This window comes from Lycorma delicatula, chromosome 5, assembly GCF_047948215.1.
Source record: "Lycorma delicatula isolate Av1 chromosome 5, ASM4794821v1, whole genome shotgun sequence".
NCBI lineage: Eukaryota > Metazoa > Arthropoda > Insecta > Hemiptera > Fulgoridae > Lycorma > Lycorma delicatula.
The window spans coordinates 140,553,951-140,581,635 of record NC_134459.1 but is presented as its reverse complement, the minus strand read 5'-3'; the positions used below and the strand labels follow the sequence as shown (position 1 = coordinate 140,581,635).

The 27,685-nt window shown below is 32.6% G+C and overlaps 1 protein-coding gene across 5 annotated transcripts in view; it reads left to right on the top strand.

Annotated features, from left to right (window-relative positions):
* Sbp2 (SECIS-binding protein 2) overlaps positions 1 to 27,685 on the top strand; it is a 33,416-nt gene that overhangs the window by 2,547 nt on the left and 3,184 nt on the right. For 3 of the 5 annotated variants that reach the window (XR_012756543.1, XM_075367184.1, XM_075367183.1), the window contains exons 2-7: positions 1,472 to 2,044; positions 15,519 to 16,093; positions 17,743 to 18,185; positions 21,025 to 21,245; positions 23,882 to 24,036; positions 26,842 to 26,946. Coding sequence is in view for 3 of the 5 variants with exons in the window: in XM_075367184.1 (XP_075223299.1) it covers positions 1,540 to 2,044; positions 15,519 to 16,093; positions 17,743 to 18,185; positions 21,025 to 21,245; positions 23,882 to 24,036; positions 26,842 to 26,946 (2,004 nt within the window). In the remaining 2 variants the exon portion in view is untranslated. The remainder of the gene's footprint in view (positions 1 to 1,471; positions 2,045 to 15,518; positions 16,094 to 17,742; positions 18,186 to 21,024; positions 21,246 to 23,881; positions 24,037 to 26,841; positions 26,947 to 27,685) is intronic. The other 2 variants (XM_075367186.1, XR_012756544.1) reach the window with 2 other exon arrangements.

Genomic DNA, 27,685 nt, shown 5'->3' with positions numbered 1-27,685 from the left:
CATATATAGCCAAAAGTTAACCTTGGTTAATGTACAGAGTTTGATGATGACTATCTTATCAAAAGTGCCATAGATAACAGTACATTCGTATAATTTATTAAATAACATTTTAAATAATGTTAGTACATACTGTATGTGTGGCTGGCCACATGAAATATTTTATTTTAATTTTTGACTACATATTTTTATGAGATAATTTCAATATTTTTGAGTTTAATGTGCGTTTTTAAAAATTAACTGACGAAGACTCATTTATCTTTCTTCATATATTGTGTCTGCCAATATGGTATTATAGGATGGGAGCTGCCTTTCGTATAGATTTAATTTCTTTGAATAAAATGCTTAAGTGTATAGAATTATGAAAATGCTTAGTTTAGAATTATGTATCTTCCTGCATTACAACTGTGTGCATCGAGGTTGATTAATTGCAAGTAATTTACTTTAAAAATGTTATAACCAATCCATTTCAAAATAAATTAAAGAATTCCATTTTGCAAAAACAATATTACTCTGATGAGCTTTTAAGTAGTATTAATAATAATAATTAGATAATCTAAAAATAATTTTCTGCTTACTCTTTTGATTTCATTTATTTTCTAATAAAGTTCATTAATTTGTTTGTTTTTGCAGCAGTTCTTTGTTACTGGTGAAATAGCACTTCTACCATTCCTGTTATGTTCTATATATATTCTGATCTGATTGAACTATGTATTTTTCCTTCATTGTTGGAGGCATTTATCTTTTTACATAAGTATATTGTATGATTGCTTCCATGTAATTTATTAATTTTAATCTATAATTGAATTGTTTTCCAATATTTAATTCTGTTATTGGTTAAACAATCTTAGCCAGAAATCTTTAATTGCATGAATTTCTGTATAAACGAGTTGTCAGTTTGACATGTTGTTACCATTGAAATGTCACTTAAAATAAATTCAATTATGCCAGTGATGTTTCACACTTTTGTATTTCTATACAATGTTTAAACAATGATTTTTGTACATATGTCATTCTTTGGATCTGGAAAAATATATCTGTGGTTGACTTTGAAATGTTGCAATCCAACTTTTCTTTGATCAATTGTGCACTATGCTCTTGATAAATCAGAATGATTCCATTTTAATCTTGATGGTAATAGCTTACATTATTGTGCTAAGGTGGTTTTTACCTAAAGGATTCATTGTTTGGTCTGCCAATTCAACTTAATATGAACTGTAATACTGTATTATTTCTACAAACTTTAGTTCATTGTGAATGTTATATTGATACAGAAGCTCAGTATATTGATACAGTATTATATGAACTCTGTCAGTAATGTATTTAGCTGTAGATTTACTGGTTATGTGTTTAAAACAAACAGCTGTTGTGTAAAATTTGTAACAGAACTAAATATTATTACTTAAGTACTAAGTGTTGTTTTTTTCTAAGGTATTATGTTTGTTTACTTCAAATGTTAATATTTATGTTTCAGTTTCTCAAAGTTTTGAATGTAAAAATATATATATTTATTATGAATTTTAATCAGTATTGAAGAGTAAAATGGACATAAAAGAACCTGAAAAACAGGAAATTAATATTAAACAAAAGAAGCTAGACAAAAAAAAATCCAAAAAATATTTGTCTATTGAAAAAAAAGACATCACTTCAGAAGTAACAACTAATCCTGTTTGGCTATGTATGAAAAATAATGTTGTCGCTAACTCATCTAAACCATCATTTTTTTCAAAATCACAGTCATCATATGTCCAGTCGTGGCCTGAATTACCATATCCTGGTTTTTCAAATATTGAAAGTGATGGGAAAATTGTCCAAACTGAAGTATATCAACATAATGAAAATAAAAAGTTACATTTTCCAGAAACATCAACTAAATATGATAATAAATCAAACAAAGCTATATGTGCTACTGATGGTAGTACTTGCACTATTTCTAATTACAATACCATTCAAAATGAAATATGTGAAACTAAAGATTTAAAAATAAGTAGATCTGTAGTTAATAGGAATAAAAATGCAAATGAAATGAAATCTTCTATTCAATCAGGTAAATATGTTGTTATTTATGATATTTATTTTTTTTACAACTCTTCTTTATCTGTTTTCATGTGTATCTTTAACACTATGCAAAGTGTTGTTTTTTCTCAGGTTTAATTGATTAAACAAACAAGATATCAGTGATATTTATGTCTGTGGTGTATACATATGTATAAGTCTTTGTCTTTCTGCACATACTCACATTTACCTATGTGTTTTTCTCAGATGATAAATTTTAATGTCAAATTTCTTTAAATAGTTCAGTATTATTTATATAATTCTTGAAGGAAGTGATTTTATCACAGTAAAAAAAAATGTTGTGGTTGGAGTGCCATATTGGTAGTTAGTGGCTAAACTCATGTGATTTGGGATTGCAAGGGTTGCATTAACATAGTGTATAAAAAGTGTCATACTCTCACCATAGTTGTTCACCGCCACAAATTCATTCAGAAATATGCTGCTGCTTTCAGCATTAAATTTTTTAATCAACTGACAGCAGATGAGTATGATGAAGATCAGTCAGTTAAATGATATGATAAATGTCTGAATTTTTGGGGTGACTATTTGGAAAAATTGCATGAAGTACGAGTACATAGAAATAAAATAAAGGTTTATTATATTTTTATTGATTATTTCATACAATAAAATAAATACATCTTTCTGTCTGATCTTCATTGTTTTTAACCAATGTCTTCTTTATAATCTATTTCATTTTAAAGTGGTTTTTTGAGAAATGAAATCATATTCTTTACCATATTTTGATTGTGTGGTCAGCTTGTATTCTTCCCATGTTGGTGCCAATTACAATTATTAATTCAATGGAAAGTTATGGTTTCAGATCAGGTCTGGCTTGACATTTTTCACACATTATAATATTCATTTCTCATTATAATTTCATTATAATTATAATGATTGATAGTAATGGGACGGATATTTCAAGATGGATTATAAATTTATTGATTAATAATATACACAATTCATATCTTCATCATTTCTCTATAAAGTTTCCTGCACAATCTACACACTTTTGCCAACAGTTTGGAAGCTAGAATATTCCTTGTTCATAAAAACTTTGAGGATAAGTCGTCAACCAATTGTGCACATGCTCCTTGACATCTTGATTGTTTTGCAATCATTTCCCTCCAAGCAATTCTTTCAAGGCCGCAAACAAAAAAATAATCACAGGGGTACAAATCTGAACTTTAGGGAGGGTGGTTGAGGGTTTCGCAGTGTGCGGCTTGATGTCATGGAAAAGGATGATATCTATGATGGGCGTACTCCATCTTTTGTTTTTTTTTGTTTCGGTAGGTGGCTTTTGTTGACTGTAGAAGGTAGCAATGGTAAGCTGTATTCACTCTTTGTTGATTGTGGAGAAAATCAATGAGTAAAACTACCCTTGAGTAAAAAAAAATCATTGCAAGAACTTTTCTGGCTGATAACAGATGGGTTTTGACCTTAATCAAGCAGCCCTCATCCTTTCTTCACCACTCCTTATTCGCCATTTTTAACTCCAGAGTGAAATGATGGATCCATGTGTCTCATCATATGTGATGACGCACCTCAAAAAATCATCCCTTCTTGCCAAAATCAATTCAGAAGTCTCTCGCAGATCTCCAAACTGATCTGTTATTGATTTTCAGTCAACAGCCTCTCAGAACCCATCGAGCACTAATTTTTTTAAAGCCAAGATGATCAATGATAATGGATTGAGCATTCCCATAGCTGATACCCACTTCTCATGCGATTTCTTCAACAGTGAACCAGCGATCACCTTTGATAAGCTCATGGATTTTGTCACCTGTGAGACTTGACCTTGGGTGTTCATCATGACTTTCGTTTTCTACACTTTCTCACCTGCCCGTAAATTGTCTGGTCCAGAACTGCTTGCTGCGTAGAATAGCAAAATTACAATTTAAATTTGATTCATTCTCATACATAATATTATATTATGTATACAAGAGCTTTTTAAAAATTAATCTGTGGTTGAATAATAAAAATGAATAAAACAAATTTTAACAGGATTTATTATTTTCAAAATTCACATACATAATTATATTAAATAAATTAACATTTGATATAATCCATCTTACCAGTACATTGATACGTTCTCTAGATCTTTCAGCTTATTTGGAAGCCATCATCAGGAGATAAAATTAATGCATTAAAGTGAAAGTTTAAAAATCATGGTTAAAATTTAAAAAAGTCATGACTGTCCTGGTCCTACTGGTATACTGGCTACAAGTAGAGTATTCGTAGAGTACACTAGTAGGATCGGGACAACCCAACCCGCGTAGGGGAAGACACGCACCTAGTGATGTTCCGGTCACCACACCCCTCCTGTCGGGCCAGTTCCTAGTCCTGTTGGGCTTTAACGGGAGTTGTCTATTGACTTCTGACTTTTTACATCTCATAGTAATAAGCCTGGCCTCGTTGGGATGCCACCAATGTAAATGCCTGAATAGACATTTGCATCGGTGCTTTATTAACTCATTATTACTTATTATTTATTAACTCAGATTTTGCCTTTGCTGTAGGCCTTGTCAGGATATCTTGAATGTCTTACATCGTATCCCTCTGAACTAGCTAACCGATTTCGCGGAAGCACGAACTCCGCGCATAGTTCTACTTATTATGAGCCAATTTCATGAATGTCTTGTAAATCGAGGCAAATTAAACACAACAACAAAATTTAGTGCTAATTTCCCTTACTGAACTCAACTTTAGTTCAGTTCCCAGACTTATGTTAAATTAATTATGGACTCCGGTCTGGTCCACTAGAGAGAGGCAGACAGACCTCCTACTCCCACTTGACTCCATCGTAGTGTCCCGCATGACATTCACCTCATAAACCGTTGTTGAGATGTCGCTACACCTCACGACTGCATGTTATCCCATGCCCATCGGCAGTCCAGTTGCCATTCCGCTTTTGCAATTATATCTCTTGTCTAACTAACCATGGCTCACTGCCAAAGCGCCTACTTTCGGCCAATCAAACTGTCCAGGTAGACCCTAGCCACCCAGGTTCCTACTCTACTAGATCCCCCCAGCCGTCCTGTGCAGGGCGAGGAATTGAAGGAAGCCAACAACAATTGCCCAGTCTCTGCGATTTCTCCAGTTTACTCGCAGATCAAAGAAGGAGTTTACTCTCTTAAGTTCCCTAACAACTCTACGCTCAGCTTCATATTGGAAACAGACATACAGGATATGGTCACCGTGTCATTGACCCTACAATATGGACACAAGCCGAAGTCAACCAATCTAAACGTAGCCAAAGTATCCCTAAAAGCACCATTTCCTGAAAGAAATTGAGTAATATGCCGATTGGAGGAACCCCAGCTAATTACTCGCAACTCCCTAACATTTGGAAAAATACCATGCATGTATCGTCCAGTAGAAGAATCATTCCACCTAGCTTGCCAAGAGTCAAAACCTTGGTCTTCAATTTCTCGCATATGCCCTGACATCAGAAGGCCTCCCTTCTTGAAAACATACAGCTGGCCACATTCTGTAGCCAAAATGTCAATGGCTTTTATGCCGGTGATCATACTGACTGCCTCTCGTGAAACAGTTGTGTAGCCACCGACAACAGCAAACAATAGAAGACGCTGGGCTCGCAAAAGAATATCTCTATAACATTGAAATTGTAAGCAATGAGCCCAGATGGGCGCAGTGTACAAAATTATGGCTTCACAGACACCTTTGTAATGAATGCGCATGGTATGATAATTCAACCCCCAATCGGGATGGATGACTCTACAGAAACCGAAGAAAGCATAGACGGCCTTCTTCTGTGTAAACTGAGGTGCTCCTTAAAGAGAAGCCTCTCATCAAGGATAACACCCAGATACTTCTGAACGGTAACATACCTAATCAGAAGGCTGTCCATCACAACCCGTGGGTGACAGGTTGCAGCTAGGCGACCCTTCAGTAACATCATAGTGGTTATTACCACACTGAAAACCATCTTATGCTGAAGACTCCACAACCTGAGTGACACATGCCTGTGTCACTCTGAGCTCAATCTCGGCACGCGAGTTGCCCTCAACCAGCAGTAGCCCATCGTCGGCATAAGCCATGATGCAACACCCACTGGTTATCTGCAATCGCATGAGAGAATCGAACTCAACAACCCAGATGAGTGGACTAGAACACTGCCCTTTGGACAACCTTTAGACATTGGTTTTCCTATTTCTGAACTGCCATCATGAAGGACGACAGTTCTGTCACTGAAGTAACTCAAGAAAGTTCTGATCTCATTTAGCATCCAACCACACTGTTGCAGTTGAAACAAGGCAGAGGGCCACCACAAGTTGCTGAACGCCCCAGATATATCCAAAAAGACACTGATTACATACTTGCACTTGCTGGCCGAAGCCAAATCCATGACCCTAAGAAGCGCGTCCTCTTTGCCCTTGTCGGGGCGGAAACCATACTGGTCGTTCATCAGCATATGGTTAGAAGTTAACCTACTATTAATGCGGAGGTACAAGATCTTCATTGGGCTTTAACGGGAGAGTAGGACTGGGACAGTCATGACTTTTTTTAAATTTTAACTATGATTTTTAAACCTTGATTTTAACGCATTATATAACTCCTGATGGTGGCTTCCAAGTACGCCAAAAGATCTAGAGAATGTATCAGTGTGTTGGTAAGGTGGATTAATTGCTGGTTAATTGCTAATTTATTTATTTCAGTGAAATGAATAATTATATTAATTCATGATTGTCCTCCTCCCCCCCCCACCAAACAAAGCACTTGTTATGTCATTATATCATGACACCTTTCATCTACTCCCTCTTCAAAAATGGTGCTCCCAAAGTATCCATTCATTGATTTTATCCATAACTTCATCTTTGCTTTTGAAGTGTTGAGTAGACAACCAATTCTTCAGTTTTGTGAAAGATAAAAATCTGGGCTTTAAGGAAGATTGTAAAAAATCTGCCCCTTAGACTTGTTTAGTATATCTTTAGTGCTAGCAGCAGTTTGAGGCCCATGCATTGTCCTGCAAAAAAACAGTTTCCCTTCATTAACATCTCTCCAATTTATTGTAAATTGTTCTCGTAATCTTTGTCATTTCACAATATATGTTTGCAGTATTGACATACCACTTCATAAACTATTTCAGAAAATTTCTTTCCAATCCCAAAACACAGTAGCCATTTTTTTTTTTTTGATTTCTTTGAGCTTGTTCTGTGAGTGTGTGTGCATCCACTGTTGGAACTATTCTTTTGTCTCAGTATTGATGAACTGAATCTATGACTTATACTATTTCGGTATCCACAGAAAATCCTATCAGGTTTTTTTTATGCACAGCACTTACGAAAAAAATCCTATTTGTCTGTAACAATGCTGTAAAAAGTAGACCTTGAAATTTGAGGAAATTTTCATTAAGTTCAGTAATTGTGAACCGGCATTTATCATGAATGGTATGTTCAGTTTTTTCAACAGGTTCATCAGTTACAATGAAATGTCACCCTATTCCTTTCTCATTATGAACATTAGTTCTTAGTTCATCCTCCCCTGAATTTTTTGCTCCATTCTCTCACAGAACCATCATTCATTATATTATTTCATAAACTATGCAGCTGATTTTGGATCTCAGTTGCTTATCCGCTGTCAGTCAGTGATTCGCTTGTCAAAAACTAATTTTTTTGCTTTTGCTTGCAAAATCCAAATGATACTATGTACCCTGCAACTGGTAGGAGCTGCAACATCCCAACCCTGTAGGGGAAGACACCCGCCTTTTGACACTTCCAGTCGCCCCCCCTTCTTAATAGCCCTGATGGGCTTTAACAGGAGTTGTATTTTGCCTTCTGACCATCTTTACCTTCTTTTACATCTCATAGTAATAAGCCTGGCCTCATTGGGATTCCATGATGTAAATGCCTCAGTAGACATCATTTACATAAGTGATTTATGAACTCAGCTTTTGCCTTCACTGTAGGCCTCATCTGAACATCTTGAATGTCCTACATCGTTTCCCTCTGAACTAGCTAACGGAGTTCACGGAAGCACGAACCCTGTGCCTAGTTCTACTTTTATTGAGCCAATTTCTAGTAAATGTCTCGAGATTTGAGGCAAATTTAACAACATACCACCAGAAAATGTTGTTCGCAGCAATGAAATTTGGTCCTAATTCCCTTAATGAACGCAACTTTAGTTCATACCCTGGACTTAGGTTAATTTATGGACTCTGGTCTGTTTTACAAGGTAGAGGAAGAGAGCCCTCCTACTCCCACTCACCTCCATCGCAGAGTCCCGCGTGACATTTACTTGCTTTCAACCATCGTTGAGATGCTCCTAAACCTCATGGCTGCATGGGATCCATGCCCTCGACAGTGCAGTCACTGTTCCGCCGATAGCTAAGCAATGAAAAATAATCACCACCAATACTATCTAATTGTGGCTTGATGCCATTGTGCCTACCTCCAACCAATCAAACTGCCCAGTTGGTCCCTAGCCACCCAGGATGCTACTCTACTATACCCTTTCAGTTGCTCTGGTCAGAAGAAGAAAACTGAGGAAGCTAGTCACAATAGGACTGGACAATTATCCAGGCTCGATGAGACTTTCAATTGACCCGCAGATAAAAGAATGAATCCACTCTCGTGAGTTCCCTAACAACTCTGGTATGCTCAGCCTTGTACCGGGGACAAACATAAAGGACATGGTTCATGGTGTCATCGACTCTACAGTCCATACACAAGCCCGAATCAACCAAAACAAACCTAGCTAAACTATCTCTAAAGGCATCATGTCCTGAAAGGAATTGAGTTGTATACTGATTGGGGGAAACCCAACTAATTGCTTGCAGCTCCCTAACATTTGGAAAGATACCATGCATGTGTCGTGTTCCGTAGCTAAAATATCAATGGGTTTCATGCTGGCGATTACAGTGACTGCCTCTCTCGAAACATTTCTGTAGTCACCGACAACAGAAGACGCTGTGCACACAAAAGAATATCCTTATAACATTGGATTTGTAACCGATGAGCCCAGACGGGCGCAGCGTACAACAATATGGCCTCACAGATACCTTTGTAAAGAATATTGCATGGTATGATAATTCAACCCCCAATCAGGATGAATGCCTCTACAGACACCAAAGAAGTCATCAGTGGCCTTCTTTGCAACAAACTGAAGGTGCTCCTTGAATTGAAGCTTCTCATCAAGGATAACACCCAGATACTTACGGTAAAATACCTAATCAGAAGGCCGTCCATCTCAACACATGGGTCACGGCTAAACGACCTTTAAGTAACATCATAGTGGTTTACTCTATACTGAAAACCATCTTATGCTGAAGACTCCACAACCTGAGAACCTAAGATGCCTGTGTCGCTCTGAGCTCTATCTTGACACATGAGTTGCCCTCAAACAGCAGCAACCCATTATCAGAATAAGCAACAATGCGGCAGCCACTGGGCATCCGCAATCACATGAGAGAGTCAAACTCAATGATGCAGATGAGTCATTGCCCTGTGGACAACCTTTGTACAGAGTCTTTCCTACTTTAGAGCCGCTATCACGAAGGATGACGGTTGTAGGAGCTGCAACAGCCACCTTCATGTTTCACCACATACTAACCATCCAGTACAGAATGAAGTGTCAACTGAATGTATATGTGATAATATTTAAGCTTAGCTGATCTCTACCGTTTATAAATCATCTACGTGTACATATACCTGTGCCTAATAAATTCACCCATGTATGTTTTAGGCATTTATAATTGTACATGGTATATCATTGTTTTAAAATTAATAAATATTGATAAAAGATTAAGCAGAATTGTTGACTTCATTTCTCTAATCCATTCTGCTACATACAGTGTAATCCCACTATAACACGATTATTGGGAGACTTTGGTGACACCTGTGCTATAATAGGCCAACCATGTTATTTTGAGAAGTAAATTTTTAATCACAATGGGGATCAATTAAAAAAATGGCAAAAAACAATCAATAATGGTTTAATAAAAAAGCAAGTACAGTATAATGTCTAATTATATGGAAACAAGTTAACTGCAAAAGATACAATATTTTTTCTTTGAATGTAAATTATTTTTTAAAATAAGAAGTTATTGTTTTCCGTTTCGCAGTTGTATGTTTCTTCTTTATAATATATGACTTTACAATTTGTAAATGCAATAAATGACGATCATCACTATCAATTTGTTGTTCCATCCATGTTATTATATTATTTATATTTTCTAGAACGTCTTTTATTGAGGGTGTAGACCTCTTCATAACAGTGACCTCTGCAACACCTTCTTCCTCTGACAAATTATCGTTAGGTTGTATAACGGAGTTTACAATTTTATCTTCGGTCATGTAATGGGTTTGATTGTCTTCTTGAACCCACTCATTGAGATCACTTACAAACAATTCTTGCCTGGTTGAATTTGACAATTCCAGTGCGTGTTCGTCAGTAAAAATATGAACATTTCCTGTTTCAGTGTATTCTGTATTACTCTGTGACAATACCGACCAATAATTTTTAATCCTAATAGAATTTACGTTATTCCATGCTGTTCCAGCACTGTATACAACACTTTTTAATGACACAGTTTTAAGAAATTCTGTTACTTGTAATTCTGAGTTAACGATAGCGGTCAGTAGCTCTCATTGGTAATAAACGTTAAATGCCCGAATAACTCCTCACTCTAATGATTGGATCAAAGACATGGTGTTCTTGGGTAAAAACATTGCACCAAATTCCCGGGTTAAACTGGCTTTCAAACAACCTGCCTTAACCTTTTCAATAATTTCCAATTTTTCCTATACAGAATATGTTTTTCGTTTAAACATGTTAGACAAATACGAACACAAACAAACTACAAAATCTAATAAATTAACTAATGTAATAAAACTTAATTATACTGATAAAACGTAGAAAAATTAGCTCGGAATAAATCACAATATGTAATAACATTCAGGTGCCTTGTACAGGCAGCACATTTGATGGTCTTATCACTGTTACAGGAAATGATTCATGTACAGTATATCATAAGAATGACTCCTATTACTGTATTAGAAGCATAGTTTAGTTTTATTGAATCATGTTTTTGGAAATTCTAAGATTTTAAAATTGGTCGTGACTAATTGATAGATGTTATATTAGAAGCGTATTGTTGACATTTTCAAAGGATTTATGGTGGGTTTTACACCGATATTGAATACAGTGGTAGGGTGACTAGCTTTCTTAATCCTATTTTATTTTTTCAGATATTTTTTGGGGGACAAGTTATAACCACATTATTTCTGTATCTGTAGTATATTTAGCCACATTATACCAGGGCTGTACTGTATCAATTTTTGAGTGAATGTGTACAGTATATAGTTTTCTTTCTAAACTATCAAGGTTCTGTTTGGAAGAATTTAGGTAAATAACAAAGCTTTACAGTAAACAGGAGCTAAGAAATAAAAATAAAAGTTAGGTAAATAAAAAATATTTATTTTGTATCTATGAATAAATATAAATGTGTTTTTTTTTTGTCTTCAGTCATTTGACTGGTTTGATGCAGCTCTCCAAGATTCCCTATCTAGTGCTAGTCGTTTCATTTCAGTATACCCTCTACATCCTACATCCCTAACAATTTGTTTTACATATTCCAAACGTGGCCTGCCTACACAATTTTTCCCTTCTACCTGTCCTTCCAATATTAAAGCGACTATTCCAGGATGCCTTAGTATGTGGCCTATAAGTCTGTCTTTTCTTTTAACTATATTTTTCCAAATGCTTCTTTCTTCATCTATTTGCCGCAATACCTCTTCATTTGTTACTTTATCCACCCATCTGATTTTTAACATTCTCCTATAGCACCACATTTCAAAAGCTTCTAATCTTTTATTCTCAGATACTCCGATTGTCCAAGTTTCACTTCCATATAAAGCGACACTCCAAACATACACTTTCAAAAATCTTTTCCTGACATTTAAATTAATTTTTGATGTAAACAAATTATATTTCTTACTGAAGGCTCGTTTAGCTTGTGCTATTCGGCATTTTATATCGCTTCTGCTTCGTCCATCTTTAGTAATTCTACTTCCCAAATAAAAAAATTCTTCTGTCTCCATAATCTTTTCTCCTCCTATTTTCACATTCAGTGGTCCATCTTTGTTATTTGTACTACATTTCATTACTTTTGTTTTGTTCTTGTTTATTTTCATGCGATAGTTCTTGCGTAGGACTTCATCTATGCCGTTCATTGTTTCTTCTAAATCCTTTTTACTTTCAGCTAGAATTACTATATCATCAGCAAATCGTAGCATCTTTATCTTTTCACCTTGTACTGTTACTCCGAATCTAAATTGTTCTTTAACATCATTAACTGCTAATTCCATGTAAAGATTAAAAAGTAACGGAGATAGGGAACATCCTTGTCGGACTCCCTTTCTTATTACGGCTTCTTTCTTATGTTCTTCAATTGTTACTGTTGTTGTTTGTTCCTGTACATGTTAGCAATTGTTCTTCTATCTCTGTATTTGAACCCTAATTTTTTTAAAATGCTGAACATTTTATTCCAGTCTACGTTATCGAATGCCTTTTCTAGGTCTATAAACGCCAGTATGTTGGTTTGTTTTTCTTTAATCTTCCTTCTACTATTAATCTGAGGCCTAAAATTGCTTCCCTTGTTCCTATACTTTTCCTGAAACCAAATTGGTCTTCTTCCACTCTCCTCTCAATTCTTCTGTATAGAATTCTAGTTAAGATTTTTGATGCATGACTATTTAAACTAATTGTTCTGTATTCACATTTATCTGCTCCTGCTTTCTTTGGTATCATGACTATAACACTTTTTTTAAAGTCTGATGGAACTTCCTCTTTTTCATAAATATTACACACCGGTTTGTATAATCTATCAATCGCTTCCTCACCTGCACTGTGCAGTAATTCTACAGGTATTTCGTCTATTCCTGGAGCCTTTCTGCCATTTAAATCTTTTAATGTTCTCTTAAATTCAGATCTCAGTATTGTTTCTCCCATTTCATCCTCTTCAACTTCGTCTTCTTCCTCTATAACACCATTTTCTAATTCATTTCCTCCGTATAACTCTTCAATATATTCCACCCACCTATCAACTTTACCTTTTGTATTATAAATCGGTTTACCTTCTTTGTTTAATACATTATTGGATTTTAATTTATGTACCACAAAATTTTCCTTAACTTTCCTGTATGCTCCGTCTATTTTACCAATGTTCATTTCTCTTTCCACTTCTGAACACTTTTCTTTAATCCACTCTTCTTTCGCCAGTTTGCACTTCCTGTTTATAGCATTTCTTAATTGCCGATAGTTCCTTTTACTTTCTTCATCACTAGCATTCTTATATTTTCTACGTTCATCCATCAGCTGCAATATATCGTCTGAAACCCACGGTTTTCTACCAGTTCTCTTTATTCCGCCTAAGTTTGCTTCTGCTGATTTAAGAATTTCCTTTTAAACATTCTCCCATTCTTCTTCTACATTTACTACCTTATCTTTTTTACTCAGCCTTCTTGCGATGTCCTCCTCAAAAATCTTCTTTACCTCCTCTTCCTCAAGCTTCTCTAAATTCCACCGATTTATCTGACACCTTTTCTTCAGGTTTTTAAACCCCAATCTACATTTCATTATCACCAAATTATGGTCGCTATCAATGTCTGCTCCAGGGTAATTTTTGCAGTCAACGAGTTGATTTCTAAATCTTTGCTTAACCATGATATAATCTATCTGATACCTTGCAGTATCGCCTGGCTTTTTCCAAGTGTATATTCTTCTATTATGATTTTTAAATTGGGTGTTGGCAATTACTAAATTATACTTTGTGCAAAACTCTATAAGTCGGTCCCCTCTTTCATTCCTTTTGCCCAGCCCGTATTCACCTACTATATTTCCTTCCTTGCCTTTTCCAATGCTTGCATTCCAATCTCCAACTATTATTAAATTTTCATCTCCTTTTACGTGTTTAATTGCTTCATCAATCTCTTCGTATACACACTCTACCTCATCATCATCATGGGCGCTTGTAGGCATATAGACGTTAACAATCGTTGTCGGTTTAGGTTTTGATTTTATCCTTATTACAATGATTCTATCGCTATGCGTCTTGAAATACTCTACTCTCCTCCCTATCTTCTTGTTCATCATGAAACCTACTCCTGCCAGCCCATTATTTGACGCTGAGTTAATTACTCTAAAATCACCTGACCAAAAGTCGCCTTCCTCTTCCCACCGAACCTCACTAATTCCTACTATATCCACATTTACCCTATCCATTTCCCTTTTCAAATTTTCTACCCTACCAACCTTTTTTAAGCTTCTAACATTCCACATTCTGACTCGTAGAATGTTATTTTTTAGTTTTCTGGTGACCCCTTCCTTAGTAGTCCCCACCCGGAGATCCGAACGGGGGAATATTTTACCAAGGAAGACGCCTCCATTATTGCTATGTGAAAATGCAGAGAGCCACATTTTCTTGGAAAAAAAATAGCTGTAGTTTTCCATTGCTTTCAGCTGTGCAGTACTCAGAGGACTGAGTGATGTTGATATGGCCGTTTAAGTCATTGTGACTCACGCCCCTAACAACTACTGAAAGAGCTGCTGCCCTCTTTCAGGAATCATTCTTTAGTCTGGCTCTCAACAGATACCTCTCCGATATGGTTGCACCTTCGGTCCAGCTACTCTGTATCCCTGAACACTCAAGCCCCCTCACCAACGGCAAGGTCTCATGATTCATAGAGGAGGAAGAAACACAAATGTGTTTAATAGTACTGAAATATTTACTGATGCAAAATGTGTTACAGTGTTGATAAGCACTTGGTACCTTAAGTAAATTAAAACTTGGTGAGTTACATGGGTAAAACCATAGTTGGAGAGAAACCTACCATGGAAGCTAAAATAGTTTACTCTAATTTGTTAAATAAATTTTTTCTGCTAAAACTAGTTAAAACCTTAGTTTAATCTGTAACATTGTGTTATATAGTGCTTTATTTATTGCTTTTTGATAATTACTCTAATGACTAATTTAACTAAAAATTAATTTATCTGCGAGTATTTAAGATGAAGAGGTTAAATTGGATGATTGGATGGAGCACAAATTTGTAGTTCAGTTGTAAATTGTTTAAGATTTTACACTACCAGTAAGAGCATTTTCATGACTCATTTGCACTGAGGCTGGTGGGTGATTCTTAAAGGATACATGCTGGCTGTAGGCTTCTATATTGCTATCCTATTCCAATCAGTGCACAAGTAAATTTGTTGTAATCTGTGCAGTTTGTTACTAGATATTTGTTAGTGTCGTACTGTATCATTATGACAGTAAGTGGTAAAAATATTTGTTAGATTGTAAAATGATTTGTGAGTGTTTGGATAGGATAACTTGCTAAGTTATGAAAATTTAAAAATAACAATGATTTTAAAATTAAATAAAATATGATATTTATATATAACAAAAACTTTTGAATACGATACTTTGATAATAATAAATTGTACATATTTTACAGATGAACATGAAAACGGTCAAACTGGAAACATGAACAGTAATAATAATGGTGATGATATAAAGTTAATGAGATGGAAAAGAATTCAAATAACAGAAGAGAAACGTAGAAAAAAAGAAGAAGAATTTAGAAGACAATTGATAGCACCAAAAAACCAACATATTAAAATAATTGATCGATCAGTCAAAGATTTAATCGATACCGTATTTGGTAAAAATGTTAACCCTAAAAAATCGACCAATTATTATAAATTAGCAAATGTAAGTAATGAATTCAATTTAAAAGAGTCATCATTTGAGTTCCCTGATTTAAGTGAAGGTATAAGTAAGCATAGGAATGCATTGAAAAGCAATAACTGTGATAAATCTTGTATAAATTATTGTGATAAGAGCAGTGGAAACTGTGATGGTGAAAATAGTAATAACATTAAATGTAGTGACAAAAGTGAATGTGATGAGCAGATTCACTCTGTAAAAGTGAATGATACTAGTAAAATCCCACAAAAAGAAAAGAAAAAGAAAATAAAAAGGAATGATCCTATTGAATTCAATATTTTTAATACTTGGGAAATATTACAGGTACCTGTTTATTTTTTATTATCTATACTATGCTGAACTACCAGGTGTTTCTTATCGTATCTGGTCCCAGGTCATTTTTTATCTGGAAGGGAAGTCTTAGTAAAAAAAAAAAAAATGAAAACTGCTTGAATAGAACCTACATTTGAAATTTCAAAAAGTTTATGAAATTTTAAACAGCTCTAATTTTTTTATTTTCATTCCTTAAAATATTTTGCAATTATTCATCTTAAGATGTAAAGTGAAAATAATTTTTATCAGTAAGGGAACAGGTTAGTTTTTTAATCTATTCGTGTATTAATTTTTTTAAACTTATCTACATCGATTTGATTCCGTATTGCTGCATTCTTTATGTAATTCATTCAAAATTGATTCTCATCATCAATAATCTTATTCAGCATAGGAGTCACAAAGTAAACAAAACACTTCAGGTTGATGAAAAAACACTAACTATGCTCTAATCTATAGTATAAAATATTGAATAATATCCAAGAACTTTCAGAAGTGTAATACTGAATTCATTAATCAAAGAAAAAAAAGGTACAATTTAATATGCTCTGAATTTTTCATGTAATTAATCACTGCTGAAAGCTATTACAGATGTGGCACACAAAGTATTAAAAAATGGTCAGCTTATTGAGCCCAGTAAAATCTTCATTGGTGCCATAGAATCAAGCCTCTTGTAAGACAAGGGATGTAGATTCCTTGGGTCCCTTTAATTAATGCACAAACAACTCTTTTTCCAAAATCATTATTCATAAAGTTGGAAATAAACACTAAAGTAAGGTTTAAATACAAAAAAAAACTCTCTAAAGTTTGTTAGTCTCATGCCTTATTTAAACAAAGTTTTACTTTTGGAGGTAAAATATTTAGTACTGGAGCATTCACAGTCTTACTTGAACCTTAAAGTTTTACAAAATATTCAGTAGGAGGATGACTTGTACCTCTTAATATACAGGTGTTCCAGGACATATCTAAAGTAACTTCAGGTACTGATTCAGGACACCAAAATGAGGAAAAAGGTTCATATCAACATGAGTCCTATTTTGCTTTATTTTCCTTCTTGATGAAATTTTGTCCAAAAAAAAATTATTTGAGCAAAAAAATTATTTCTCAGGAACAGGAAAATCTACTGTAATGAAATTTGGCATCTCTAAGACTAGTGTCTTATTATACAAAATAAAAATTTTTGAAAATGTTACCTTCTAAAATTTCAAAATGGTGGCCATCATAATTTTTGAATCTTCAATATCTTTGTAATTATTTGTTTGATAAAATTTTTACTTAATACAACATTTATTAAGCATTGTATTTTGAACAAAATGATGCCTCATTTGTTAAAATCAGTACGCTTGTGCACCGTAATGTAAGCTGATAATCTTTATTAATTTACTATTGTTATTAATTATTAATAATTTTTATTGCAATTAAGGTGGAGGAAATAAAAACAAGCAAAAAATTACCTATTAACCTGCTTATTAACCTGCTGAGGATGTTTTTTATAAAAAGTTTTAGGGGATTAAGAATTAAAAATGTGAAATTAGAAACAATTTTTATTTGAAGTATTTATTTAAGTAAGAAGATTAATATTAACTCAATGAAAACATTTTAAATTTTCTAAATTAGTACATGACATTTTTTATATTTTCCAGAAAAGACATAAAGTGATGGTATCTAAAAAATTACAAAATAGAAAATCTGTTAAAAAGAAGCGATTATTATCTGGTAATGAATTAGATTCTGATAGACCTGAACGAAAACGAGGGAAGTATAGAGAAAATAAAAAGAAAAAATTGACTAGAATAAAAAAGAAAATTATTAATGAGAGACAAGTTAGATTATATTTGATGAATGAAGCTAAATTATTACTTGAAAATAATAACAAATTGATTTTAAATAATCTGGATTCTAATTTATTTTATCATCTCAATAAGCGACATGAAAAACAATTGATTAATGGTAGTAATATACAGATTGATTTAGCAGTAGAAAATAATTCAACAGAACTGAACAACTGTAATAAAAATAATATTGCTGATAGTAATTATAGTAATATTGATCCCAAGTTACTTATACATTCAAGAAAATTCAGATCGTTAGTATACTTTTTTATTTTTTTCATACCTTACCTATTGTTCAATTACTTATTTGATATTATAAGTCATAAAATTTGTTCTGTAATGGAAATTGGCACTTTTGCTTTACAGAGCTTCTTTATGTTGGTAATACCACTGGCAAACTCCTCTTGTCTAGACTGAATAGACTTTATTCATCCTTATCCTGGCCCTAAAATGAATTTGTTATTCTATATTCTTGTCTTTCTTTTATCATTTATCTTGTTATTATATGGATGCTTTAGAATAAACCCAAAGAAAGAGTTATGGTAAATGGTTTTTGAAATGATATTGTATCTAGAATTGCTCAAAGTCATTTACAAAAAAAATTAAAATCTAGTTATTAAACAAGCAATAAACAATTTTATTTATTGTTGTTAAATTTTTACAGCTTTTTTTTTATACTTACTATGACTGGAATACATGGTAAAGCTATAAAATCACCTGACTTACTTTACCTCCCTGTGATTTTTGAATACAACAGGCAAAGTAGGATATTGACTTGTGGTCTATACTCCATTCACCATTAAATTTTCGAGTATAAAAACTTATGATCAGGTTTTGGATTTTTTCTGCGTATATCCACATACCAACACAGACCAGAATTCTACATCTTTAAGAGATTTTTTATATTTATACAGTTTTATTAGATTATAGTATGCATCTTAATAATATTTAATAGAATTTTCCTAGACTTCATAAAATTATAAAAATAAAAGCCCAGTAGATGTAAGGAATTGTATATTTGTTTATGAAACAGATTTCATCTTTACTAGAGCATAAAAAGAAATTAAATTTACTTAAAATTGAATTTATTTTTTTTCTTATTCTTGATTTTTGTGGTTTTGAGAAAACACAAGTATAACAAGTTCAGATATTGGAGGACCTATTTCTACATACATTTTAATGAGCAGGGAACATGGATGGATGTTAGGTAAAAAAAATACACCCATTATAGTAATTAAATCCAAGTCTCTAGTTTCTGTAGAAGCCATCTTGCTTATTACTTCTCTAACTCATTATCTGTAGGTTCAGGGGAATTGATAATTACGTATAAGATATTAATGAATTATAAGCACGGAAAAGATTTTTCCCAAATTTATGATGATTATTATTCTTTGTGGCAGTAGGTTCTAATTCCAGTCAGCTTGGTATTTTTTATATTTTAAAAGTTTTATTTGTCAAGCTAAAAAAATTTGGATAATGGTAATTTGGTATCAGCCATTTTTTTATTAAAGTGAATAAATTACAATACTTGTAAACAAATTAATGACTGAAAAGATGAATTTAAATGATAAATACTTAGTTTAGTGATAAAATCGCTTTTTGATTTATTAATTAATAATTTACTATTACTGTAATTCTTTTACTGCCTCTAAATTTTTTATATTTTCATTTGAAAATATGTTTGGTATCACAACTGAAATGAATTTAGGTGACCTGACATGATAATCACCCAAAAAATGGCATAGCTGTCCTCTGCAATAACATATTGTCATGCGTTCGCTGTTCGACCAAGATATTGGGAGACTTACAAACTAAAAATTTCTTATAAATACAATTTATTGCTCTAAAAACATAGAAAAGAAAATAAATAATAATGATAAAAACAGTAACAACAATAGTAATAATAACAATAAATATATATAAAATACAGAATAATAATACAAGTAAGGACAAGATTTACATAAAGGCAATTAAATTATAAAAACCAGAATGTAATCTAATTTATTAAAGATATTGTAATGACCACTGATATTGTATTAACAAGATAACACTAGAAAAGTCTAAAGTTCATACAATTCAATTTCTGCAAATATTTTTACTGTTTCAATAGAACTACTTTACACTTTAGGAGTTAATATAATACTGTCACTTTCAGTACTGTTTACCAATAACTCGCTAAACAACTTCCTGCATTCACCCACTGTCCAGTATGGAATGCTTGGGACACACCTCACTTTTTACCACACGCTTACTGATATTGCCATCACCACAACTGTACTGAATATGGTCTCACAGTAGTGACTGTCTCTGTTGGTCCCTGGCAGTATTTATATTTCTTAGCCTCCAGAACCAGTACCAGCCTCATCCTTTTAGTTGTTAAAGCATAAAAATTTTCATCATCTACGCCCTTACCATAAATTCTTATTTCGGTCTGGTAACCCTTCTGACCGAACAACAGCTTTTGGAGGTGCCATTGTTTGTATTACAAATAACAGATTATTAAACAGACCTGATAGTCTGAAAAAAAGGATCCCTTTTAGTTTCTCCTAGATTCTTCTTTTCATTATTATTTTCTTCTTCTTTCTTCTTAATTGGAAGAATCCATTGCTCTGGTCAGCTATACCGGTCTTGTTACAATATGTCCCATTTGAGGCTTAGTAATGAACGTGAGGGATGAAGTTCTTTTCATGTTGTCTTTTTCACAGAGCAAGATATACTTTTTTGCCAAAACATACAAAACGAAGAGAAGGGACCAAGTGGGAATAGATGTACGTGTACTAAGAAAGGATCTGTGAAATAGTTGAACTTGTATAAAGGTACTATCAGTGAAGAGGTATTTGGAAATTTAAAAATTTGCAGTTGCAGAAGAAAAAGGATTTTATTAATTGAACATTTTAATGTGATTTTTTCAGGTTTAGTAGAAAATGATGCATATTTTTAAGTTGATAAGATTTAGTAAAAAAAATTCATCATTGAGTTTTTATTAATCGTAGAACCTGTATATGTAAACTACTCGTGCAGTTTCTTTAGGTAACTAATTATTTCAATTAATTATGTTATTAACAGGACCTGCTGGTAATTATTATTTTACAGATATTGTAATCAGTGGCCCAACAAAGAGATGAATAGGTCCGTTCATAGCCTGATTAAGGATGTAGTCAAATTTCAGGATCGCCAACATAATATTGATCCAATGAAAGCAGACTCTAAGCGACGATATGTTTGTGGATTCCATGAAGTTTATAGATTTGTTAAAGTTAATAAAGCCAAATTAATTATTATTGCAACTGATATCGATTGTGTTGAAGGAAAAGGTTTGTATCTACTGGTATTATTCTTTTGTCTCTACGTAACTTTCACTCTTAATCCAGCAATTGAATTAGGTTTCATAATATATCATTGTATTGGTCAGTTGCTCTGCTACGTTAGATAATATATTATTTTTGCAGTTAAGTTTAAGGATAAATATCTGGTTAATGGACTGTCAGAATTTCATCATGTATAAAAATGACCTGATAAGTTTTGTGATTATGTTTAAAAAAATTTTGAGTAATTTTTCATAAATCTGTAAAAAAAGCCTGTTTTTAGAGCTCTCTGATTTCAAAGATGTTATTTTGGCTAATTTTAATGTATTGAATCCATTCAAATTGTTTCAGATATTACAGCATTACTTGTTATAGAATTTTAAAATATATCTACAGATCTCAGATTACTAACTTAATACTTTTCCAATTTTATGAAGACATTTCTGTAATTTGTGGATATGGAACACACTTAGTTGATTTCACTATGAACTTAGTGTTGATATAAATTAAATTTCAAAGCCACCAGGAGTATAAAGTTACTGCAATATGTCAGTGCAAATTTCTTTGTGACATTCGTTGTGCTGTGGTGTAAAAACCTTTAGGACCATCTTGCACAAACGTTTTTCATTTGTGATCCTTGTACAGAAATTGCTATGCAGTATTTTTGTCATTATTCACAGCGTCAGCTATTTTCTTTGATTTTTGAAATGGAAGGCCATCACCAGAGGATTCATTATCTTATGCAATCTAATGTCCTTCACTGAATCTTGTGCTATTCAAAAAACACATACAAGAGTCAGTGCAGTCTTCCCTGTAAGCCTCAGTAGACATTCCACAATACAATAAGAATTTGAAAACACTTGTTTTAAGCATGTGAAAACATTCCATTGGTATTTCATTCTACTTTGATAAAAATTTTAATTGACATTTTGATCAACTTTTACACTTAGCATTATTCCGTTATAACAGAAAACACAAGTGCACTAAATAATGACTCACAATCAACTATGTAGCCAAGAATGTATAGTTTCAATTCAGATTATACAGATTCAATCAGATACCCATGCAAATTTTGACCCATCCAAGCCAAAAAGCTCACAATCAGTTCTTACTGCTTGCTTTTTCTAAGGAGTAGAAAATATAGCCTCATTATTTATTAAACACACTTTTTGTGTGTGTATATGTACAGTGTGACTGCAAATTGCATGGCAATCTGTCAGAAGATGATTCTTTAGCCAAAAATAAGAAAAAAAAGTTCATATAAACATGGATCAGAAAACAGTTGGTTAGCAAGTTTCGGCTCATGAAATATTTAGTCTTGCTTTCTGCTTCCTCTTGAAATTAAACCACACTAAAATTTGTGGGATACAAATCAAGGGGTAAATAGTGCTTCCTTATGGTTTTGGTCTAAGAAATTGAATAAAATTGGTCCCAGATCTCTGTCCCATTTAGATTTTTAAAAACAGGGTAAAACACAAAAAATGTTTTGTCAGCCTTTTTTTAGGTTTGGAATAAAATAATTTTATTTTACCAATAAACAAATAAAAATTTCTTGTTAACTTTGTAAAGAATTTAATTCTCTACATTATTTTCAATTCTGAAAAAATGAATATAAATAACATCTATTAAAATTAAACAAAAATTTGAGAAGTTCAACTTTAATCAGAAATAAAACATACAAAAACTGGTTTGGAAAAGTTATATAATTTTAAACAGAACATTTTTCATCAGTGTTTGAACAAGATAATACAAATGAAAACAAATAGGAAAAATAACAAAAAATGTATAAAAAATAGATATAAAAAAATAAAAATAACACATTTTTTTATATTTCTGTAAAAATACCAAAACCCTTGATTAATTATCAAAATGGTTACTCGATAAAGCTGCAAACATTTCTTCAAAGCAGTTGCTTAATGTGGTTGCCATTCTCTTCCATGGAGATTTCGAATCCATGCTCGCTAGCTGATTATCCTGTTTAAAATCGTATCACTTTTCCTATCCATTTTGTGTGTTTTGTTTCCATTTAAAGTTGAACTTTTCAGATTTGTGTTTAATTTTAACAGATATTATTTACATCAATTTTCTCTGAATTAAATTCTGTACAATATTAACTATAATTTTTTTTGTTTATTGGTAAATTAACAGTTATTTTATGCCAAACCTAAAAAACTGTATTTTCTGACCAAGTTTTTAAATGTTATATCCCATTTTCTTAAATCTAAGTGAGGTAGTGATCGGGGAGCACTTTTATTCAATTTCTTAGATTAAAAACCAAAAGGAAACACCAAATTTACCCCTTGATTTTATCCCAAGAATTTTAGTACGGTTTAAATTCACAGAGGGAGCAGAAAGCAGGTTTAAATGTTTTGAAAGCCAAAACTTGCTAACAAACTGTTTTCTGATCTATGTTTATAAAAACTTTTTTCTAATTTTTTGCTATAGAATCATCTCCCAAAAGATTGCCATGCAATTTGGAATCATTGGAATCACCTGTGTGTGTGTGTGTGTGTATATATATATATATATATATATTCATACACTACATAAGTCATATATACATTCATTTTGTGCATTTAAGAGTAGTAGAAAAATTACATTGATTTAAATGTATCATTTTTTTTTATTTTATGTATATGTTGTAGATAGTTTACTAGATTATATATCTCAGTTGGTAATGATGGCAGACAATCAATCTACACCATATGTATTTTGTGGTTCACGTTGGTCACTTAAAATGTGCTTAAAAAAGAAGTGCCCTATTAGTTGTGTTGCTGTATTAAATTATGATGGAGCTGAGGTAACAGTTAGAAATTTCTTTTAATATTATATTTTTGTAATGTTTCTTTCAGAGTATTTTCTTTGGTATTACAAAATTTTTAATAACTGACATTTTTTTATAAATGAACCATGCATGAGTTTCAAACTGAATATCAGGGTTTTAAAGCTATGTTATATTTCTCAAGTTTCATGTACATTGATTAATTACACATGAAATGAAAGAACAACTCAAACAGTTTTAGCTGTGTGCATACTCATAAACTTGTTTCCCATACCATCCTCTTGAAAGCACTTGTAGGAAACATGGCGACCCCCAACAGAAAGTGTTCTGTGTTTTGCAGTTTGCAAAGTGTGAATCTGTAATTACCATTCAATGTGCATTCTGTTTAAAGTTCCATTGAGATCCCTGAGCAGTAACATTCATAGATGGTATAAACAATTTAAAACCTACTGGCTGTATGTGGAAAGAGAAGAGTACAGGACAGCCGAGTGTGTTCAAAGACAATGTAGAACATGTAAGAGAGTCTTTTGTGCGTAGTCCTAGGAAATCTGTTAAGAAGGCTAGCCATGAATTAGCAATTCCAGTGACATCTGTGGGGAGGTTTCTAAGGAAACGCTTACAACTGTGCCCATATCATTTACAGCTGCTACAAGCACTACAGCCTACAGATTATGGTTAGCTTTGCTAATAAAATGATGCATCGTGATGATGAAGACTTTCTTTATTCGTCATAACCGAATATGACGAATCAACATTTCATGTTAATGAAAAAGTAAACACTTATAATGTGAGTATTTGGGGATCCAAAAATCCTCACAAAGTATTGCAGTGTGAACGAGAGTCCCCCGAACTGATTGTTTTTTGTAATGTATCCCAACGACAATTTTATGGTCGTTCTGTTTCATGGAAGCAACTGTGCCTGAAATGAATTGTCTTGATGTGCTACAACAAGGCTCTTTCCTCAACTACAATACGAACTACAGAACTTTATTCGGCAACAAAATGTTGGCCTTCTCGCTGGCATAACACTGTACGTGATTGGTTGAATGAAATTCTTCCCAATCACTGGATTGGTTGTCAGGGACCAGATGACGGCTTGTTTACCATGATTTCCATGTGTACCCAATCTGATCCCGTATGATTTTTTCTTTGGGAGTTTATAATGGATCAAGTATATGTGCAATACCTGTTGACCTACCCGACTTGAGACACAGGATTGAAGCAGCTGTCGCATCAATTACTCCAGACTTGCTGATTAAAGTGTGGGATGAACTCTCCTATTGAGTGGATGTGTGCCATATGATGAATGGTGCTCACATTGAACCCTTACAGGAAAAACTGTATGATTTGCTTTTTCATTTCATGTATAATTTATCAATTTAAGTAAAACTTAATAAATATTATATACTTATAAAACCCTGTATTCATTTTGAAACAGACTATATTTTAGTTGCAAGAACGAAAAGTATTTGAAAGTAAAGTATCTTATACTTTACTTTCAAGTAAAGTAGTCAGTTTGAGCATCTTCTAGAAATATTAAATTGTTTCATTTTTGGTCAATCATAGGCTATGGGTTGTTCCCTTGTTCCAGTTTTGTATAATATTCCATCATGTGTGTAGAAATCCATGGTTTGTAGAAATAAATCTTTTAGTTTTTTATTTTTTTTATTTTGAGTCATTATGGAGAAACAAGGTGTTCAGTATCAAAGTAATGTGTTCTACATTTGATATAGAGTAAGTAATTAATGAAACATTTTTAAATTGTTAAAAAGGTATTTAAAAACATTTGTAGTCAGCATTAATTTGCAGTATACAATTTTAATTATCTGTGAAATCATTTAGTATTAAATTTAAGAAATAGTTTTATTAATTAAAATAAAACCTTGGGACACATAAAACTGCTTTTACACCTCTAAAACTTTTTATTTAGTCAAAAAATAAATTAATTTATAAATTTAGTTGACATTAAGAGAATTCTGAACAACTGATAAGTCTGCATTAAAAAAGCACGGTTATTAAGTTATCAAGTATGCTGACAACTGGTTACTGTAACAAATTATTGAAAATTTTTTTTATACAAACGTCTGTATAAAAAGAAGGTACTAACTGTAAAATGTAGGACACAGAAAATTCCCTTGATTACTTGCTTTTCCTATATTTTATTAAAGTTCTTCCTGAAAATCTCAGGCCATTCACTGATATCTTCTGCACAGATGATAGAAGTACTATATGTGAAGATAAATACTTAACAGAATGAAAAAATTTTACATAGGCAGTTCAAAATGTAAATCATTCGTTGGGTTGTAAAAACTTAACTTGCTCATAATATTGTAAGTGATTCCGCTCTAATGAATTTTTTATACTGTATTTACATTAAGAGCTATCCTTACTGTTGTTTGTGGTAGTGAGATTTTACTGCAGCATGTGCGATTCTGTTAGTGCAGTAATGTACCCAGTGACTCAGTTTTTTAGTCCTCAACAGTATTTATAATACTTCAACATCTTTCTGTTTTTGTAAACACTGATATAATTTTATAAATATATGCTGCCATGTCATTAATTCGTAAATAACTCTGATCAGTCAATGCCAAAGAAAACATCAAATTATAAATGAATCATTCTTACATTATTTATTGTTATTTACTTAAATATAAAACTTTCAAGACAGTCTATTACAACACCACATACTTTATCTACAACAGGAAAGCTCTTAAAGTGAATCAAGTATAGGTTGTTATTTCTTGTATTTCATCATTATAATTAAAAAAAAAATGAAATATTTATGATGAATATGTTTTAGTGGTTTATTATCTATATTTTCAGAAGTTATATAAAATTATTATGGATTTATTACCACAAGTTAAACAGTTATATGATGAAAAATTAAAAGCTGCTGAATTAAAGTGTGGAATTACAAGTAAGGTTGAGGTAATATAATTTTTTCTTTAAATAACTATTTCATATTCTTTTTTAATTTTTCTTAAATATACGAATACATTACTCAAAGCACAAATTTGAGTTGTTATCTGAACAGGCCATTCAGATCATTTAGTATTGTTTTGCTCGTACACCTACTCTGAAATTAATTACTTGTAAAATTTTTTAATTGATGGAGCTGACTCGGCATAATATTTATCTACCTTTCTTTTAGTTTCTTATACAATTTTTTCTTTAAAAACGTAGTGTTTGATCATCAGCTATCAAGTGCGAGATATTTATAATTTACCAGATAATTTACTTGTAAATAAATAAAACTTAATTATTTTAGTTTATTACTTTTAAGATGTCACATTTAGAGGCAAAAAACCTTAAAATACTATTATCAGAATAATACCATCAGTGGATAATGGTGATATCAGTTTTGAATTTGCCACCTACATATCTTACGTAAATAGATGGTGCTTATGTAGCTCAGTTATGTCAATCAATAGTTAGCTGTTGGCAACAAATAGTTAAGTAATTTTGCTGTTAGTTGGTTACATTCATCCATACAATGAGTGCTATAATTCATGATCCACCAAGTGTGAAGAACAAGGAGTAATCTGATTTTTGATAAAAAAAATAATTCTGCCACTAAAACTCACAGGCAAATTTGTGAATTTATGGGCTGAATATTTTGAGTGATGCTAAAGTAAGATGGTGGTGCTGTTCATTTTGAGAAGGGTGA